At 43.8% G+C, this 21,512-nt stretch overlaps 1 protein-coding gene across 12 annotated transcripts in view; it reads left to right on the forward strand.

Annotated features, from left to right (window-relative positions):
- The window catches only part of NINL (ninein like), a 245,308-nt gene that overhangs the window by 204,430 nt on the left and 19,366 nt on the right, over positions 1–21,512 (forward strand). For 8 of the 12 annotated variants that reach the window (XR_010319179.1, XM_023549932.2, XM_023549931.2 and 5 more), the window contains 3 exons: positions 481–1,512; positions 9,658–9,762; positions 10,761–10,830. Coding sequence is in view for 9 of the 12 variants with exons in the window: in XM_023549932.2 (XP_023405700.2) it covers positions 481–1,512; positions 9,658–9,762; positions 10,761–10,830 (1,207 nt within the window). In the remaining 3 variants the exon portion in view is untranslated. Of the gene's footprint in view, positions 1–480; positions 1,513–9,657; positions 9,763–10,554; positions 10,665–10,760; positions 10,831–21,512 lie in introns of all 12 variants that reach the window. The other 4 variants (XR_002786145.2, XR_002786144.2, XM_064275676.1 and 1 more) reach the window with 2 other exon arrangements.

Consider the following 21,512-nt stretch of genomic DNA (forward strand, 5'->3'; position numbering starts at 1 on the left):
GGGCCTCACTCAGCCTCAGATTTTTTTTTCCTGGGGCTTCGAAAGGCCCCTTTCCCAGCAGTGTAAGGCGTTTTCAAGAGTAATTTTGACTACAGGTGAGTTTCCTCTGTCCCACTAAAACTTTAGGCCAGCACTGCCCAATACAGCTTTCTGTGACGATGGACATGTCCTCTGTTTGTCTGCCCAGGGCAGGAGCTACCAGCCACGTGTATGTGACTGGTGTGACCGAGAAGCTGAGTTTTAATTTAATTCAGTTTTAATTGGCTTAAACTTAAATTTAAATAACCACAAGTGGCATCCGTGTTGCCCCGTCAGGTAGGTCTCCCGTGTGGATTCTCTAAGAGCGACTGGAACGAACAGAGAAGAGTTATGCACCTAGAACAGAAGCTCAGGCGGCCTTTGCTGACCCAGGGGAGCGACTCCATGGTGTGTGTGGCATTTCTGTTTCTGAGCCAGGTCCCTGTGAAATTGTTTCTGTAGGAAGGAGGCAGAGGCTGAGCTGAGCCAGAAGCTCTTGTGGATGGAAGCCCAGCAGGCCACCCTCCGTGAGCACTTGTCACGGCAACATCAGCGCGAAGAAGAAGACATGCTGCAGACGCACCTGCTGCAGGTGAGAGACGTGGCGGTGCAGCTGGACTCAGAGAAGGGATGGAGGGATGAGAGGGAGAAGGAGATCCTGGCCCAGTGCAGGAAGCAGCAGCTCAAGCTGGAGGAGCTGATGAGTGAAGAGGAAGCTCATATTTGCAAAGCATTTGCCCTTGAGAAGGGGAAATTAGAACTCACACATAGGAAGCAAGTAGAAGGGCTTATCCAGGAGACACAGATGCTGAGGCCTGCCTTGAAGGAGGGAACAGCAGCAGCAGATCATGAGAGAGAAAGGCGGCCACCACCAGGCCTGCTTGGACCTGCGGAAGTCGGGGAGGAGGCGGGACCAGCAGGAGGCAGGCCTGGGCCTGGAGGGGCAGAGGCCATGGGTATACCAGGCTGGCCACACAGCTGTGCAGGCCCTGTCCAGAGCCCAACCTCAATCCCAGCCCTGCGATCCAAAGGGCCATCTGCGAGCTTCAGCATCAGAGATGGCCATCCTGGCTTGCTGTATGCTGTAGAAATGGCTTGTGTTCCTTCAGAGATGTGGTCCTATGTGGGGCCACCTGGGGTGGATGGGACAGTGTTCCTGGAGAAACCAGTGCCTTTGCCTAGCAACCGAGCAGGTCAGAGCTGGCAGTCATCTGAGCAGCGGCAGCCCAAAGCCCCGGAGCAGCTCTGGTTGGTAATGGATGGAGACAACCTGCATGGGGTGCCGGCCCTCGGGAGGAGCCTGAGCATTCTGGAGGGTGAGCATGGGGCGGGGCCCACCGAGACAGGACGGCAGGAGTGGGAAGGAGCCATACAGAGACAGGAGGCAGAAACGGTGCTGGAGAGAGAGAAAATTGAAATGAAAACCAGACTCCTACAGCTGGAAGATGTGGTTCGGGCACTGGAGAAAGAAGCAGATACGAGAGAGAACAACAGGTTTGCCTTCTACCCATCCTTAAACGTGCGAAATTAGAGCCCACTCACCCCTATCCCTGATGACTCTACTGCATGCTACCCTTTCCTTTTGACAGGCTGGCAGGCCCTGACTCGGGAGAAGGTCATATAACTGTGTGCCTGGTCAGGGCTATAAACCCAGCCCTGCCTGCACTCAGGCTACAGCATTCCCTGGTGCTGAGCGAGTGGGAAAAGGGAGGCTTTCCGTGTAGACCCCTAGGAGCCCACAGTGAGGACTCCTGTGGCTCGGACACAGGTCTGTCCACTACCTTGATCCCTGGGAAGTTTCATGCTTGTCTCACAGGGCCAAGACAGACTATCCTTGGGGGCCCCACTTCATTCTGGGGGCATCTCCGAAGCCTTCTGCCTACTGACCCCACATGCCTTCATTCAATCCCACTGCATATGCCAGCACTGTCCTCGGGCCTGGGGACTTAGAGTGAAAGAATGGCAGCAACAGTAGTGGCCTGTCCACTCTGCTGGCTGCAGAAGCTGATGCCTTCTGGGGAAAGCCGAGATGGTAGGGAGTCCTAAAGGTTTTGGTTGGTTGGGCAGAATGCTGAGAGGGCCACAGATGGAGCTGGAGTTCCCCTCCCCTGGGCTCCCCTGGGCTCCCCTGGGCTCCCCTGGGCTCCCCTGGGCTCCCCTGGGACTCAAGCTGGCAAATACTCTTACCTCAGAAGCCTGGAATCTAGAAAGGCTTTTCCCGATGCTGCAGAGAGTGGCTTAAAACAGCACAGATTTATTATCTTACAGCTCTAGAGGTGGGAACCCTGGGGGTGTAGTGGTTAAGGGCTGTGGCTGCTAACCAAACCGTCAGCAGTTTGAATCCACTAGGCCCTCCTTGGAAACCATATAGGGCCATTCTACCCTGTGCTATAGGGTCCCAGTGAGTCAGAATCAACTCGATGGCAATGGGTTTGGGGTGTTTTGTTTTGTTTTTTTGGTTTTAGTTCTAGAGGTTAGAGGTTTGAAGTAGGCTAAAATTTAGCTAAATTTAAAGTTTTTTTTAATATAGCTAAATTTTAACTAGAACTTAGAACTAAACTGGGCTGCAGTCAAGGTGTTGTTGGGACTACATCCCTTTCTGAGGGCTCTGTTTACTTGCCTTTTCCAGCTTCTAAAGACCACGCACATTCCTTGGTTTGTGGCCCCTTCCTCCATCTTTAAAGCCGCCAATGGCTGGCTGAGTCTTTCCCACACTGCATCACTCTGACTCTGACTCACCTGCCTCTGTCTTTCACTTAATGGACCCTGGTGATGACATTGGGCCCCCCAGGATAATCCAGGATAATTGCCCCATCTCAAAGTCAGCAGATTATCAGACTTAATTCCACCTTTACCTGAAATTCCCCCTAGCCATATAACTTAATATTCACCGGTGCTGGGGATTAGGATATCTATGGACATTTTTAGGAGGTCATTGTTCTACTGACCACAGTAGGTGATCTGAGTTTTGTCTCTGATACTTTCATGATCTCTTTATCTTTGATGTGTTTAAATGTGTATTTCTTGCTTTTAAACTTTTTATTGAGTGTTACATGCATTTAAAAAAATGCACGTAAGTGTACTAAAAAAAGTGTACAGCTAAAAGAAATTGAGCATATCATGTTACCAGTTCATGGTATGTTAAATATTCCTCTCCAGCACCACAACTCAAAGGCATCAATTCTTCTTCAGTCTTCTTATTCATCATCCAGCTTTCACATACATAGGAGGCAATTGAAAACACCAGGGCTTGGGTCAGGCATACCTTAGCCTTCAAGGTGACATCTTTGCTTTTCAACACTTTAAAGAGGTCTTTTGCAGCAGATTTGCCCAGTGCAATGCGTCTTTTGATTTCTTGACTGCTGCTTCCATGGGTTTTGATCGTGGATCCAAGTAAGATGAAATCCTTGACAACTTTAGTCTTTTCTCCATTTATCATGATGTTGCTCACTTGTCCAGTTATGAGGATTTTTGTTTTCTTTATGTTGAGGTATAATCCATACTAAAGGCTGTGGTCTTTGATCTTCATCAGTAAGTGCTTCCAGTCCTCTCGCTTTCAGCAACCAAGAATGTGTCATCTGCATAACGCAGGTTGTTAATGAGTCATCTTGCAATCCCGATGCCCCATTCTTCTTCATATAGTCCAGCTTCTCTGATCATTTGCTCAGCATATAGATTGAATAGGTATGGTGAAAGGATACAACCCTGATGCGCACCTTTCCTGACTTCAAACCAATCAGTATCCCCTTGTTCTGTCCAAATGACTCCCTCTTGATCTATGTACAGGTTCCTCGTGAGCACAATTAAGTGTTCTGGAATTCCCCTTCTTTGCAATGTTGTCCATAATTAGTTATGATTCACACAGTTGAATGCCTTAGCATAGTCAATAAAACACAGGTAGACATCTTTCTGCTATTTTCTGCTTTCAGCCAGGACCCATCTGACATCAGCAATAATATCCCTGGTTCCACGTTCTCTTCTGAATCTGGCTTGAATTTCTGGCAGTTCCCTGTTGATATGCTGCTGCAGCCACTTTTGAATAATCTTCAGCAAAATTTTACCGTCCTGTGATACTAATGATATTTCTGCATTCAGTGGGATCACCTTTCTTGGGAATAGGCATAAATATGGATCTCTTCCAATCAGTTGGCCAGGTAGCTGTCTTCCAAATTTCTTGGCATAGATGAGTGAATACTTAAGCACTGCATCCATTCGTTGAAACATCTCAGTTGGTGTTCCGTCAATTCCCTGAGCCTTGTTTGTCGTGATTGCCTTCAGTGCAGCTTGGACGTCTTCGTTCAGTACCATTGGTTCCTGCTCATATACCACCTCTTGAAATGGTTGAACATCAACCAATTCTTTTTGGTATAGCGACTCTGTGTATTCCTTCCATCTTCTTTTGATGCTTCCTGAGTTGTCTAATATTTTCGCCATAGAATTCTTTACGATTGCAACTCCAGGCTTGAATTTTTCTTCTTTTTTTTTTTTTCAGTTCTTTCAGCTTGAGAAATGCAGAGCATGTTCTTCCCTTTTGGTTTTCCATCTTCAGGTCTTTGCACAAGTCATTATAATACTTTTTCTTCTTCAGCTGCCCCTCGAAATCTTCTGTTCACCTCTTTTACTTCATCATTTTTTCCATTCACTTTAGCTACTCAACATTCAAGACAAGTTCAGAGTCTCTTCTGACATCCATTTTAGTCTTTTCTTTCATTCCTGTCTTTTTAATTACCTCTTGCTTTTTTCATGCATAATGTCCTTGTTGTCATTCCACAACTCGTCTGGTCTTTGGTCATTAGTGTTCAGTGCATCAAATCTTTTCTTGAGATGGTCTCTAAATTCAGGTGGGATATATTCAAGGTTGTACTTTGGCTCTCATCAACTTGTTCTAATTTTCTTCAGTTTCAACTTGAATTTGCATATGAGCAATTGATGGTCTGGTCCGCAGCCAACCCCTGGCCTTGTTCTGACTGATGATATTGAACTTTTCCATCATCTCTTCCCACAGATGTAGTCAATTTGATTCTTGTGATTCCTTCTGGCGAGGTTCACGTGTATAGTCGCCATTTATGTTGATGAAAAAGGGTATTTGCAATGAAGAAGTTGTTGGTCTTGCAAAATTTTATCATACACTCTCTGGCATCTTTTCTATCACCAAGGCCATATTTTCTGACTACCAATCCTCCTCCTCCTCTCCAACTTTTCCATTCCAATCACCAGTAATTACCAATGCAACCTGATTGCATGTTCGATCAAATTCAGACTGCAGAAGCTGATAAAAATGTTGAGTTTCTTCATCTTTCGCCATAGTGGTTGGTATGTAAATTTAAATAATAGTCGTATTAACTGGTCTTCCTTGTAGGTATTTGGATATTATTCTATCACTGACAGCGTTGTACTTCAGGATAGATCTTGAAATGTTCTTTTTGGTAATGAAGGCAACACCATTCCTCTTCAAGTTGTCATTCCTGGCATAGTAGACTATATGATTGTCTGGTTCAAAATGGCCAATACTAGTCCATTTCAGCTCACTAATGCCTAAGATATCAATGTTTATGCATTCCATTTCATTTTAGACGATTTCCAATTTTCCTAGATTCATACTTGGTACATTCCAGGTTCCGATTATTAATGGATGTTTGCAGCTGTTTTTTCTCATTTTGAGTCATGCCGCATCAACAAATGAAGGTCCTGAAAGCTGAACTCCATCCACGTCGTTAAGGTCAACTCTACTTTGAGGAGGCAGCTCTTCCCCAGTCATCTTTTGAGTGCCTTCCAACCTGGCGGGGGGGGGTCATCTTCCAGCACTGTATCAGACAATGTTCCGCTGCTATTCGTAAGATTTTCACTGGCTAATGCTTTTCAGAAGTAGACTGCCTGGTCCTTCTTCCTAGTCTGTCTTAGTCTGGAAGCTCAGCTAAAACCTGTCCTCCATGGGTGACCTTGCTGGTATCTGAATACTGGTGGCATAGCTTCCAGCATCACAGCAACACACAAGCCCCCACAGTACAACAAACTGACAGACACGTGGGGGCAGGGTTCCTAGATGGTCTAATTCTGTTTTTTGTTTCCCTTGACTCCCATGGGTGATGTGTTTCTGATTTTTGTTTTTTGGGTTTTTTTGTTGTTGTTGTTATTGTGCTTTAAGTTAGCCTTTACAGTTGAAGTTAGTTTCTCATAAAAAATTTATACACACATTGTTATATGAGCCTAGTTGGCTTTCCCAATAATGTGACAGTACAATCCTCATTTCTACCCCAGATTTTCCGCGTCCATTCAACCAGCTCCTGGCCCTTTTTGCCTTCTCATCTCACCTCCAGACAGGAGCTGCCCATTTAGTCTCATGTATCTACTTGAGCTAAGAAGCACACTCTTCACAAGTATCATTTTCTATGTTATAGCCCAGTCTAATCTTTGTCTGAAGAGCTGGTTTCGGGAATGGTGTTAGTTTTGGGCTAACAGAGATCGCTGGGGCCATGTCTTCTGGGGTCTTTCCAGTCTCAGTCAATTAAATCTGATCTTTACTAGAATTTGAGTTCTGTACCCCGCTTTTCTCCTGCCCCATCAGGGACTCTCTGTTGTGTTCCCTGTCAGGGCTTCTTGGTTTGTTCTGTGTTTTGCCTGATCTCTTGAAGAGTTTTGTATATTAATCTTTTGTATTCCAGGGAGTTCTCTTCCTCAGGAAGATTTCTTGAGTCTTTGTTTTGGGAGCTTGCTGAAGCCATCATGGTCTGCCTCTTTATGTGATTTGGTATTGACTGTTGTCTCTGAGCCATCAGTAAGTTATTATATTTATTTATTTATTTTTTGCCTACTGTGTCCCGGCTTCATATTTTGTTTTGATACCCCCAAATAGGCTGCTCGAGTGAGCTAGTTTGATTATTGGCACCTTTGAAGCTCTAACATCCTGTCACCAGCTGGTTAGGGCTGTTACTGAGTATATGAGTGCAGGAGTCCATTTAATTTTCTTGTATGGATTCAGCTCAGGCGTTCAGATATTCAGTCACCAAGTGTGTGGTACAGGCTCTCACCTACAGTCCTAGGCTAGCAGGGGTGATCGGTGTAGGTACAGGTATCTGGCTGTAGTAGGAAGTCACGCGCTGAGCAAGGCAGGGAGCTGACAACCACCCCTGCGTGTCTGTGAGAAAAGTGTGTCCCTGTTCCCTAGAGGGCATAGGTGGGCGCGTTTTGGAGTCATGCTATGGGCTCCCAGTGCTGTTGTCTATAAGGACTGGGAGGCACTGCTTATTCATGAACGCCTGTCGTGAGTGGCTAGATGGTGTAGATGGAACTACCAGTCCTCAGGCCCCTGGTATGGGAAGGTGAGGACCCTGTTAATAGGCAGAGTGGTGTCAAATGTCATGAACCTGCCACTGTACCATATAGCTGATGCATTTGAGTTTAGACTTCAGGTTTATACCCTGTTGTACTGTGCTGATGAGGGCCTGTGCTGTTGAAATGGGCCCACACAGGTCTGTGGAGGGGTGAAAGGCATTCAAAGTCCATGGAACCCCTGTCCCTTATTCCCGTGCCTAGGCAAAGGAGCTGTGCCTGCCCTGAGTTCCCGGCTTAGGGGAGCTGGCAGATTATTTTTCCCTCTTTGTTCATTTGTTCCTTTTCCAAGACCAGGAGAATGGCCCAGGGCTCGTGACGGGTACTACTTCCGGCCCAGGGGATGCGGCAATCTCTGAAGCCAGCCCGGGACCCTTTGCAGGGCAGAGAGGGGGCAGGTAAATGGGAGAGAGGTTTTTCCCAAAGGGGTGTTTTTTGATCCACATGACAGGTTAGACGCATGTACCTACCTCTTGCCAACCGAGCATTGCTTTTCACTGGTTTTGGAGGCTTGAGTAGACTCTCTGCCATTCGATCTCTCCCAATGTGAAAAACACATCCCGAGCACCACTGTTTGCCTCACCATGCACACCAGCTGGTCAACCTGCAGCTTGCCAGCACTAGCCAGGTCAAGTCTGGGAACTCCTCGCTGCCTCTGAACCATCTCCTCCACCCCACTGCCGCTCAGTCTGATTCTTCAAATTTGCCTTTGATGTGCAGAGCTCCTAGATTGTCAAATATAATCAATTCACTTGTTTTTTCGGGTCTTTTGCTGTAACAGGGACCACAGGAAGCGTCTGACTACTCTGCCATCTTGGCCCCACCTCCTCTGTGTGTATGTTTTGATGATATTTGATTGGAGCTGTGGTTTGCTTGATGTTAATCACTGGGAGTCCAGGGAGCTTTAGTAGGGGATGTTTTTCTCTATAAAGGATTGGTATTGCCTTTGCAGAGAGGTAGAGGCGACGAATCTGGGACCACTTTAACTTTCTTCCAAGCCATTGGCCTAATGCTGAAGTCAGCAGCGCAGGTTCTCCATCCTGCTGATGGCGGGCCTCAGGGTAACCCTGTCTTTGTGTTGCTTAATGCTCATAGCTTTTGTTTCACTTCCGTTCACTTCATTTGGTTGCCCCGGAGGTTTCCATTACCTTCTGTGAGGACAATCCCACAGTGCGTAGTTGGCTCCACACAGTCTCTGATGATTTGGTGGGTGTGAGTGGGCAACATTCAGCATATCTGGGCTCCAGGCAGCTGGAAGTACAACCCCGCCCCACAGCACACACACACACACACACACACAGACACCCCTTGAATCAGTTTGTTTTCCATACTAGAGCCAGAGCAATAGTTTCAAAATGAAGATTTCATTCGTTTCACAACCCTGCTTGAAACCCTTTGATGCTTTTAAAATTCCCATGACTTATATTTCTTTTTTTTCTCCTTAGCTCCTCATGAGATAAAATAAAGTCAGATGAAGGAGTACTTATGCTCGATACTATAAACATAATACACAAAGTAAGAACAGGACTGTGGCGCATCTTGAGTACTTTTAGATTAGAAAGACTGGAAGCTAATGGAATGCCAGATAGAGACCTATTTGGGGAACTAAGTATCAGCTAGATCAACGTGTATTAAGGGCAGTAAGTATGGGTTTTAAGCTGCCTCCTCAGGGACCTTTGTTGGTAAAATCCTCATCTGTCATAAATCGATGGTGCTGCGTCTGCAAAGGTTCTCTAAATGCTGTTTGTCAGGAAGCGAATGTGGCTCCAGGCAGACTTGGTTCATGTAGCAGCTGACCGTACCTGCTTTTCCCTCGTGAGGGATTCACCTTGCATCAGGTCTCTGTCCATAATTGCTGTGGGTGTCTTCCTAAGTTTTTTCTTCTAGTGCTGCCCTTGGAGTATAGGAGGGTAGAACTCTCATAAAGAGGAAAATATGTCCATATGTTTTGGCCTCTGATCCCTCGTGTTTCTCAGCTCCACGCTGGAGTCCACTAACGGAATATCCTTTGGAATGAAGCGAGGCCTCACGCCCAGCGCTTTGCATTGATATCAACCACAGGCACACACACATTGCAGCGAGAGGTTAAAGGATATAGAAACAGGTCAGCTGTAAACACAAAGTAAATGTAACCAAGGTCCTGGATGGAGAAAAAGGAAAAGTGTGCCCGGTGCCATCCTGAGGGAGGGGAAATGTCAACTGCAGTATCGTCATCACTTCCAAGTGCAGGGACCGGTAGCAGACGGATCGCATATTGCAGCCAACTCCTGGAGTGCCCAACCTGCCTTCTCTTTTCACATTTGCTTGCAGAATTGAGTTACAGAGGCTTTCTGAACAAAACGCTTTGTTGGCAGACGAGCTGGAAAGAATTCAGCAAGAACTTGGAGCTGCAGAAAGGACAAATGATGCACAGAGGTAAGGGCCTGTCTCAGTGCTCCCCAGCCTTCAAGCCTGTGGCCCGGTTACCTCTGAGTAGAATCAGTGTAGAAGGTATTCACATAGGAAGTGGGGAGTGTTCACAAGTCAACCCCACCTTCCAGAAAACCACAAGTGGGTGAGCCTTGTTGCCCTCTGACCATGCCATGACAGGTTATAGGGTCACATGGAACTCCTGGGCCCTCCTAGGCAAGTAGAGTGTGTTTGTTCATGTTCTAACAATGGTTTCAGCTGGACTTCTCTCCAAGGTTCATCACTGTATATTGATTTTAGTGACTGGGGGGAGGGCAGAGCTCTAGAGCACGGAGGCTGGAGCAAGGGTGGGGGCAGGAACACCCTGTCAATGAGTTTCACTTTCACTACTGTAGCCACATCCAAGGACAATTTGGCCTTTTTTTCTTTTTTCCAAATATGAAGTTCAGGATGAGCTCAGCTCTGAAATGCTGAGAGCATGGTGCTGAGTTGATAGAACAGCCGTGACGGTGAGAGGATAAAATGCAGAGTCAGCGATCCAGAGGTGATTCCTGTTATTGCAGGACTTCCGAAATCCAAGAGGTTTTCCATCTGGAAACCATGTTCTTTCCCAACAGACCTCAGTGGGTGTGAGGTGGTTTGGGTCTGTGTCGCTGGGTGTGACCGTTGACTTTGCTAAAGAAACACTAATTTGTCTGATTGAGTAATGTCAAGGAGAATGTTCTTTTTGTACGATACTGGTAACGTCTGACCTCTCTAAAACTCTGACACACCTCACCTAACTTCCTCTGGTTCCAGGGACTTGGGTCAGGACTGTACCATCATCACCGTCATCAGTCATAGCAGCAATGTAGAGGGGGTAGAGCAGAGCCATAGAACGCCAGAGCACCGGGAGGGGCCTGCCCGCGGTACGGATCCAAGCCATTGATGTCACAGCGAGGCGTGGCCAGGAGAAGGAAACTCTTTTCTTGGTAGTGATACTATTAATTTTGCTTCTCCAACAGGAAGGAAATCGAGGTTTTAAAGAAGGACAAAGACCAGGCCCGCTTTGAAATGGAAACACTGAACAAACAGGTCCAGTATTGCCACCTGGCATGAAGCTAATGCTACCCTTTTTTTTTTTTTTTTCATTATTTTAGAATAATTTAACACATACAGAAAGGAAGTAGGGACTTTTTCTGAAAAATTTCGGATGCATTGCTCCCCATCGACTACCTCCCGCCTCAAACCAGGGAATTAATGTGGACCCGTTAGTGCCATCAGCCGCTGGACGCCATTCTGGTGTTGCCACCATCCCAATGATGCTCAGAATCGTGTGTGGCACGTATGTTGTGTCTTTTTAGCATCCTTCTTTCAGTCTATTCTTGATCTTGGGAACCTTGACACTTTAGAAAATTGTAGGCAGTTATTTTGTAGGAAGTCTCAGTTTGGGTTTGTCTGATATTCCCTCATGATTAGATTCAGATGAGGCGTGTTTGTCAGGAGTACAGTCCTGTCAGGGGCACGGTCATGTGTCCTGTTCTGAGTGATTTAGGAATAAGTTGCCTGGTAAAGGCAGTGTTGGCTAGGCTTCTCCACAGCATTTTGTTGGGAGATACTTTGCGACCATGTAAATATCCCATTTCTCACCAAACTCTCATCCCCTATCTTAGATCGTTTTGTTTCTTGACTGAATCAGTTATTACTGTGATGGTGGCCAAATAGTAGCTGCCTAATGCCACCATTTCTTTTACATTTATCACTTGTCATTCTACTATAAGGAAGAGCATTCCCTTCTCCCCATTTATTGATTCATTTGTTTGTGTCATTTTATTTCTATCATGAACTCTTGTTTTATTCAGTGAGGTATTGTTACATGTTACCATTATGATTTTGATGCTCAAATGGGCTTGGATTTGGCCAGTGGGAGCCCTGGCTTCTGCATATTCTCGGAGTGCTCCCTTACTTTCTGGGACTAGAAGATGTTCAGGCTCACCTAATACTTTCCCTGCCTCAGGCCCTGCAACAAGCCGTTACTCTAAGGAGCCCCTGGATCTCGCCACCTATAGTGAAAACCATTAATTTAGACCCATACCTGCAGTTCCTACCCAACAGACAGGAATACTCTAGTTCTCTCCTTTCCATGTTTGTAATTCCTGGAACAGCGAGAAGCCTGGCGTCTGTCACCCTCAGTGTGCTTCCTTATTACTTGCTGAGTCCCCCTTGCCGCGTACACAGAAACGCCCTTCTCACTGTTTCTGTGGGCACCGATGCCCCCACGGCTGCACTGCTGCACTGCCCTCCTACACAGATGCTTTCATTGCTCAGTCCCACTTCATGACTCTGGACTGAGTTATTAAGGAGTAAGCACACAAGGTAGGATGTGTCATCCTGTGTTTTTATTATTCTGTTTTTGAACTGAAATTTTTACTGAGCTAATTATATACTTACATGCAGTCATACGAAATAATACAGAGAGATACTTTATGCAGTTTATCCCATGGTAACATTTAGTAAAACTATAGTATAATATCACAACAAGGGTATTGACATTGATGCAATCCATGGATCTTACGCAGACTTCCTCAGTTTTACTTGTACTTGTGTGTGTGTGTGTGTGTGTGTATTTGGTTCTGCACAGTTTTATCACCTGTATCCACTACTACAGTCAAGTTTCAATACCACAAGGATCCCTTGTGTTGCCGTTTTATTACCACACCCACCTCCATCCCATCCTTAACCACTGGCAACCACTAACCTGTCCTCCATTTCTGAAGTTTTGTCATTTCAAAAATGTTACCTAAATGAGACTATACAATATCTAACTTTTGAGATTGACTATTTTTCACTAAGCATAATTCCTTGAAGATAAGATTCATCCAAGTGTTGTGTCTATCAATAGTTTCCTTTTATTGCAGAATCATATTCCGTGGTATAGAATGGTTTCTTTAACCATTCGCCTCCTGAAGGACATCTGGGCTGATTCCAGTTTTGTGCTGTTACAGATAAAGCTGCCATGGGCATTCATGTACAGGTTTTCGTGTGAACATAAGTTTTAATTTCTCTGAGATAAATGTCCAGGGGTATAATTGCTGAGTTGTATGGTAGTTACATGTTCAGTTTTACAAGAAACAGCCAAGCTGTGTTCTAGAGTGGCCGTACCGTTTCACATTCCCAACAGCAGGGTATGAGTGATCGAGTTTGTCTACATCGTTGCCAGCATTTGGCATTGTCACCAATTTTTATTTTAGCCATTCCAATAGGAGTGTAGTGATATTTCATTGTTGTTTTAATTTGCATTGCCCTAGTGGCTAATGATGTGAACATTCTTTTCATAGACTTATTTGCCATCTGTATGGCAGGGTTCTTTCCTAAAAGTTTTATAGTTTTGCACTTTTCATTTAAGTCCATGATCCATTTTGAGTTAGGTGTCAGGTTTAGGTTGAGGTTCATTTTTCTTGTCTACGGATGTCGTTACCCCAGCACCATTTCTTGAAAAAGCTATGTTTCCTCCATTGAATTGCTTTTACACCTTTATTACAAATCAGTTGAGCATATTTGTGTGGGTCTATTTCTGTACTTTTGTATTGGTCTGTATGCCTGTCGCTTCATCATTACCATAGTGTCTTGACTACTGTAGCTGTATAGTCATTGTTGGGTACCATTGAGTCTGTTCCGATTCATAAAAATCCTGTATACAACCGAATGAAATACTGCCCAGTCCTGAGCCATCCTCACAATCACTGTTACGTTTGAGCCGGTTGTAGCAGGCACTATGTCAATCTATCTCCTTGACGGTCTTCCCCCTTTTCGCTGACCCTCTGCTTTACCAAGCATGATGTCCTTCTCCAGGGACTGGACCATGCTGATAATGTGTCCAAAGTCCATGACATCTCATGTACACCATCTTGCTTCCAAAGAGCATTCTGGCTGTATTTCTTCCAAGACAGACTTGTTCACTCTCCTGGCATTCCATGGTATATTCATTGTTCTTTGCCAACACCATAATTCAAAGGCAACAATTCTTCAATCTTCTTTATTCATTATCCAGCTTTCGCATGCGTGTGAGGTGATTGAAAATATCATGGCTTGGGTCAGGCACACCTTAGTCCTTAAAGCAATATCTTTGCTTTTTAACACTTTAAAGAGGTCTTTTGCAGCAGATTTGCCCAATGCAATACATCATTTGATTTCCTGACTGCTGCTTTCATGGGTGTTGATTGTGGATCCAAGTAAAATGAAATCCTTGACATCAACCCCTTCTCCGTTTATCATAATGCCGCTTATTGGTCCAGTTACGAGGATTTTCATTTTCTTTATGTCAAAGTGTAATCCATACTGAAGGCTGTAATCGTTGATCTTCATCAGTACATGCTTCAAGTCCTCTTCGCTTTCAGCAACCAAAGTTGCATCACCTGCATATCGCAAATTATTGAAGAGTTTTCCACCAATCCTGATGCCACATTCTTCTTCATGGAGTCCAACTTCTTGGATTCTCTGCTCAGCATGCAGATTGAATTAGTGAAAAGATGCAACCCTGATGCACATCTTTCTTGATTTTAAATCATGCAGTATCCCCTTACTCTGGTTGAATGACTCCTTCTTCATTTATGTACAAGTTCCACATTAGCACAATTAAGTGTTCTGGAATTCCCACTCTTCACAGTGTTATCCATAATTCATTATGATCCATACAGTCAAATGCCTTTGCATAGTCAGTAAAACACAAGTAAACATCTTTCTGCTTTCAGCCAAAATCCATCTGACATCAGCAATGACATCCCTTGTTCCATGTCCTCTTCTGAATCTGGCTTGAATTTCTGCCAATTCCTGTTGAAGTACTGCTGCAACCACTTTTGAATGATTCTCAGTACAATTTTACTTGGGTGTGGTGTTAATAATATTGTTGGAAAATTTCTGCATTCCGTTGGGTCATCTTTCTTTGGAATGAGTACAAATATGGATCTCTTCCAGTCAGTTGGCCAGGTAACTGTCTTCCAAACTTTTTGGCATAGACAAGTGAGCACCTCTAGCACTGTATCCGTTGTCGAAGCATCTCAGCTGATGGTATTCCATGAGTTCCTGGAGCCTTGTTTTTTGCCAGTGCCTTCAGTGCAGTTTGGACTTCTTCCTTCAGTACCGTCAATTCTTGATCATATGCTACCTCCTGAAATGGTTGGACATCATCAACCAGTTCTTTCTGGTACACTGACTCTGTATTCCCTCTATCTTCTTTTGATGCTTCCTGTGTCATTCAGTATTTTGCCCATAGAATCCTTCAAAATTGCAAGTCAAGGCTTGAATTTTTTTTTTCAGTTCTTTCATCTTGAGAAATGAAGAACATGTTCTTCCCTTTTGGTTTTCTAACTCCAGGTCTTTGTACATGTCGTTATAATATTTTAATTTGTCTTCTCGAGCTGCCCTTTGAAATCTTCTTGTCTGCTCTTTGGCTTCATTTCTTCCATTCGCTATAGCTACCCTGCATTCAAGAGCAAATTTCAGAGCATCTTCTGACGTCCATTTTGGTCTTTTCTTTCTTTTCTCTCTTTTTAATGACCTCTTGCTTTCTGCATATATGATGCCCTTGATGTCTCCCCACAACTCATCTGGTCTTTAGTCATTAGTGTTCAGTGTGTGAGTTGGTCCCCAAAATCAGGTGGGAAATAATAAAGGTCATATTATTGGTCTCATGGACTTCTTTTAATTTTCTTCAACTTCAAATTGAACTTGCAAATGAGCAATTGATAGCCTGTTCCACAGTCAGCCCCTGGCCCTGTTCTGACTGATGGTGTTGAGCTTTTCTATTGCCTCCAGAAATGCGGACAGTTTGATTCCTGTGTATTCCATCCAGCGAGGTCCGTGTGTGTAGTTGCCGTTTATGTTGTTGAAAGAAAGTATTTGCAGTGAAGAAGTCATTGGTCTTGCAAAATTCTATCATGTGACCTCTGGCATCATTTCTATCACGAAGGCCCTATTTTCCAACTACTGATCCTTCTCCTTTGTTTCCGGCTTTCACATTCCAATCACCAGTAATTGTCAATGCATCTTGATTGCATGTTTGATCAATTTCAGATTGCAGAAGTTGGTAAAAATCTTCAGTTTCTTCATCTTTGGCTTTAGTGGTTGGTGCGTAAATATGAATAATAGTCATATTAACTGGGCTTCCTTGTAGGTATATGGATACTATCCTATCACGGACAGTGTTGTGCTTCAAGGTAGGTCTTGAGATGTTCTTTCTGACAGTGGACGTGATGCCATTCCTCTTCAGTTTGTCGTTCCTGACGTAGTACATCATGGGGTTGTCTGATTCACAGTGGCCGCTGCCAGCACGTGTCAGCTCCCTGACGCCTAGGATGTCGATGTTTGTGCGTTCCATTTCACTTTTGACAACTTCAGATTTTCCTAGATTCATACTTCGTACATGCCATGTTCCAATTATTAATGGGTGTTTGCAGCTCTTTCTTCTCATTTTGAGTTGTGCCACATCAGCAAATGAAGGTCGTGAAGGCTTGACTCCATCCACATCAAGGTCGACTCTACTTTGAGGAGGCAGCTCTTCCCCAGTCATATTTTGAGTGCCTTCCAACCTGAGGCGCTCATCTTCCACAACTATTTCCGACAGTGTTCCGCTGCTTTTCACAAAGTGTTCAGTAGCCAGTTTTTTCAGAAGTAGACTGCCAGGTCCTTCTTCCCAGTCTTAGTCTGGAAGCTCCACTAAAACCTGTCCACCAAGGGTGACCCTGCTTGTAATTGAAATGCCAGTGGCAAAGTTTCCAGTATCACAGCAACACTCAAGCCACCACAGTACGACAAACCGACAGACGCATGGTGGGTAGCTATGTAGTAGGCCTTAATAGTAAATAGAGTGATTCCTCCCACTTTGTCAGGATTGTTTTAGCTCTTCTAGAATCTGTGTCTTATAAATTTTAGAATAATCTTGTCTAAATTACCAGAAAGCTTGCTGAGATTTTGATAGGAAGAAGAGTTATAGAACCATGCAGCTGTGCTTCCTGTCACGTCATGGTGTCACCCCTTCTGTTTCGTAAACACCCGCTCTGTCCCAAGATAAGTCCCTACAGTTCTTCTTTCTTTGTGCCTCCTCCGCCCCACTACCTCTTTCCACACATGGCAGACAAGAGAGGTTTCTGCCATGGAAACTCGCTCAGACCGCTGAGCTGAGGGCTCCCAGCTTAGGGTGTTTGTTTCCAGGATTGCAGGAGCCTTCTCCATCAGAAGGGTAATTCATGGATTAATGTAAGATGAAAACTGAAGATTCTGGATTTGCCTGAAAATGGAAGACTCCAGCTTCCTGTGGAAATGACCTCTTTTGGGCTTTCAAGGGCCCAGAGTCAGTGTCCCCGTGGTCCTGCCTCTCCCCCTTCTGGCTTTTCCCTGTGACACATTTGTTAAGGGGCTATAGACATCCGTTTATTTCATACCCCCACCTTTTCTTTATGAAAACTTTACATACACAGAAAAATTGTGAGAATGTACGGTGATCACCTACATGCCAGCATCTTAAGGCAGCAGTTGTTAATATGGCCGTATGTGCTTTACTCCTTTGTATCTGTGTGTATGTGTGTACGTGTATGTGTTTCCTGAACCATTTGAAAGTTAGATATAATGACAGTCCACTCCTAAATATTTCAGCAGACACCTCCTAAAAATGACTGCTTCCTTCTACCTAACCGCAGCACCACTATCACACCTAAGAAAATTAACAGTAATTACCTGATATAATCTCCCATTCATTTTTTTTTTTTAATCTCCTATTCATACCATAGTCATACTTCTGTGGGTTTTTGAACTGGTATCTACTCGTGGTTGCCCTTTTATGTGTCAGCTGTTAATTCTCTTCCCTTTTTTGGTGGCGTAAAATGACCACTTTACTGGGCTCAGGGATTCAAGCAGGGCACAGCTGGATAGCCTGTCTCTACCCCGTGATGGCTGGAGCTGGCACTGTCCAGAGGCCCCTCAGTCACACATCTGTGGACATGGGGCTCTCCAGGCGGTGTGGGGGCCAGGCTTCTAGAGGAGGTGACCAGAGAGGGAGCACTGAAGAGCAGGTGTCCTAAGAGGGCAGCCACGCCTTCTTCCGAGCAGGCCTCGGACGTGTCCTTCTTCACTACCACTGCCTTCTGTTGGGTACCTGTGCTCACTCAGACCCTCCAGTTCACGGAGCCGTTACTCTCCCTCTCCTCATGGGCAGCTGTCAGGGTCACATGGCAAAAGACGACGGGAAATGGCAGGTATAACACAGTCGACCTGAATGTCTCTGCAGTCGCTTTTTCTATTTTATTTTTGTTGTTGAGAATATATACAACAAAACATATACAAATTCAACAGTTTCTGTAGCTACAATTCAGTGACATTGATTACATCCTTCAAGTTTTGCGACCGTTCTCATCATCCTGTCCTGAGTTGTTTCTCCACCAGTAACGAACTCACTGCCTCTAAGGCTCCTGTGTAATCTTTCGAGTTGCTGTTGTCAGTTTGATCCCATAGGCATAGTACTTACAAGACCATAATGCCCAAAGGAGACTTTTTTTACTAGTTTATCTAAACTATTGTTTTAAGAAGACTCCAAGGGATATTTTTGGTTTATTAAAAATTATTTCAGGGCAGTAGTTTCAGGGGTTTATCCAGTCTCTATGGCTCCAAAAGTCTGTGGAGTCCATGAAAATTTGAATTTCTGTTCTGCATTTTACCCCTTTTTATCAGGATTCTGCCACAGAATCTTTGATCAAAATGTTCAGTAGTGGTAACCCGGCACCATCCAGTTATTCTGTTCTCACGGCAAGAGAGGCAGTTGTTCATGGAGGTGATTAGCCAAACATTCCATGTCCTCCTCCTCTTCCTCCTGACTCTCCTTCCTCTGTTGCTCCAGGAGAATAGAGACCATTTGTTGTGCCTTGGATGGCCACTTGCAAACTTTTAAAACCTCAGGCACTACACAGCAATCTAGGATGTAGAACAGAAGCACTGAACACATTATTTCATGCCCCGTGAAACTATGACCCTAAACCAAGGAGCCAAATCTCGTGAGGTGTCTGACTGTACATACGCAGCCTCAGCAGCTGCCCTTTTTTTGTCATTGTGGTAAATATGTCTGTCACACAACTTTTGCCTATCCAGCTCTTTACAGGTGCACAACTGATTGACAGCACTACAATAATTGGCTGTGCAACTCTACCCTTCATCGGTGTAATTTTTCCATCACTGTAAACCAAAACTCAGCACTCCTCAAGCGATAACACTCCTTCCCCCCTCCTTCCTGCCCCTGGTAACCACTAATGAACTTTGATCTCTATACATTTGCCTTTTTGTTTATCTTTTTATATAAGTGAGGTCATATAATTTTTGTCCTTTTGTGATCGATTTATTACATTCAGCATAATGTCTTCAAGCTCCGTCCATGTTGTAGCCTGTATCAAGACTTCATTTTTCGTGCTGGCTTAGTGGTATCCCACTGTATGTGTGCACCACATTTTGTCTATGCATTCCTCTGCTGGGGGGAATTCAGGTGGTTTCCACCTTTTGGCTAATGTGAGCAGTCCCGCAGTGAACATTGGTGTACAAGTCTCTGTCTGAGTCTCTGCCAGGAGTGGAAGTGCTGGGTCATATGGTAGTTCTGTTTTTATTGCTTTTGAGAACTGCCACACTGTCTTCCACAGCAGCTGGCTGTACCGTTTTGCAATCCCACCAGCAATGGATAAGCGTTCCAGTTTCCCAACATTCTCGCCAACCTTTGTTATTTTCTGTTGTTATTTTATCGTAGCCATCCTGGTGGAAGTGTAATGGTTTTGATTTGCATCTCCCTGATGGCTAATGACGCTAAGCATCTCTTCATGTATTTGGTGGCCATTTGATTGTCCTCTTTGGTGGAATGTCTATTCAAGTCCTTTGCCTATTTTATGTCTTTTCATTATTAAGTTGCCAAAGTTGTGCATGTTTTTGTTATTAGATTCTTGTTGGCTATATGGTTTCCGAAGATATTCTCCCAGTTAGTAGCTTGTCTTTTCACTTTTTTGGTGAAGTCTTCTGATGCTCAAAAGTTTTTAATTTTTATGACATCCCATTTATTTTGCCTTTAGTTGTTTGTGCTTTTTTTTTATTATTATATTAGATAATCCATTGTCATAGCGAGGCCAGGGAACATTCCCCTGCAGTTTCTTCTAAGAACTTTATGATTTTATTTTGCATGTTTAGATCTTCAATCTGTTCTTTAATTTGTTTTTGTGTACGGTGTGAGGCATGGATCCTGTTTCCCTTTTCTGTTTGTGGAGATACAACTTTCTTAACACAATTTATTGAAGACACTCTTTTCTCCATCAAATGGACTTAGCACCCTTGTCAAAAATTAGTTGACGAAAAATGTGTGGGTTTATTTCTGCATTCTCAATTCTATTCCATTTGTCTATGTGTCTGTTGTTATACCAGTACTGGTACCAGTCTGCTTTAATTACTGTAGCAGTATAGTATGTTTTAAAATCAGGAAGTGTGAGTCCTGCCTTATTCTCTTTCAAATCGCTTTAGCTATTCAGGGCCTCTTGCCATTCTTTATAAAGTTGAGGTTTGGCTTTTTCATTTTGGTAAAGAAGGATGTTGAAATTTTGATTGAGATCATGTTGAATCTGTAGATTGCTTTGGGTAGTACTGACATCTTAACAATATTAAGTTTTCCAATCCGTGAACATGGAACGTCTTTCCATTTATTTATGTCTTCTTTAATCTCTTTCAGCTGTGCTTTTTGATTTTCATTGTATGAGTCCATCACGTCCTTGGTTAAATTTATTCCTGGGTATTTTATTCTCTTAGATACTGTCATAAATGGAACTGTTTGTCTAATTTCCCTTTCAGATTTTTCATGCTGGTGTGTAGAAACCTAACTGATTTTTGTTTGTTGACCTTGTACACTGCAACTTTGCTAAATTCCTCTAGAAGTTTTCTTGCAGACTCATTGGAATTTTCTGCATATTGCTTCAGGGTCACTATCAGTTGGAATTGACTCAACAGCAATGACTTTGGTTTGGTTTGCTTAGGATTATGTCATCTGTGCATAGAAATGATTTTAATTCCTTTCCAATCCGGATACTTTTTTTTCTTTTTGCTCTGGCTAAGACTTCTAATACAATATTGGATAGAAGTGGTGAGAGCGGGCACCTTGTCTCATTCGCGATTTCAAGGGATAAGCTCTCAGTCCTTCTCCGTTAAATATAATGTTGGCTCTTGGCTTTTCATATATGCCCTGAATCATAGTGAAGAATTTCCCTTCTGTTCCAATCTTTTTAGGGTTTTCATGAAAAAAGGTGTTGGATTTTATCGGATGTTTGTTCTACATCCAAAGAGATGACCATATGTTCCTTTTCCTTTGTTCTACCGATGTGAGTATTGCATTGATTCATTTTCTTATGTTGAACTATCCCATCCCACTTGGTTGTGGTTTATGACTCTTTTAATATGTTGTTGGATTCTGTTTGCTAGTGTTTTGTTGAGGGTTTTTGCACCTATATTCGTAAGAAATATTGACATGTAGTTTTTTTGTTGTGTCTTTGTCTGGTTTTGGTATCAGGATTATGTTTGCGTCATAGAATAAATTAGGAAGTAGTCCTTCCTTCCCTATCTTTTGGAAGAGTTTAGACAGAATTGGTGTCAGTTCTTCTCTAAATGTTTTTTAGAATTCTCCAGTGAAGCCGTCTGGTCCAGGACTTTTTTTGTTGTTGTCAAAAGGTTTTTCATCACTGATTCAATTTCTTCACTTGTTATAAGTCTGTTGA

The sequence above is a fragment of the Loxodonta africana genome, chromosome 24, assembly GCF_030014295.1.
Source record: "Loxodonta africana isolate mLoxAfr1 chromosome 24, mLoxAfr1.hap2, whole genome shotgun sequence".
Classification (NCBI taxonomy): domain Eukaryota; kingdom Metazoa; phylum Chordata; class Mammalia; order Proboscidea; family Elephantidae; genus Loxodonta; species Loxodonta africana.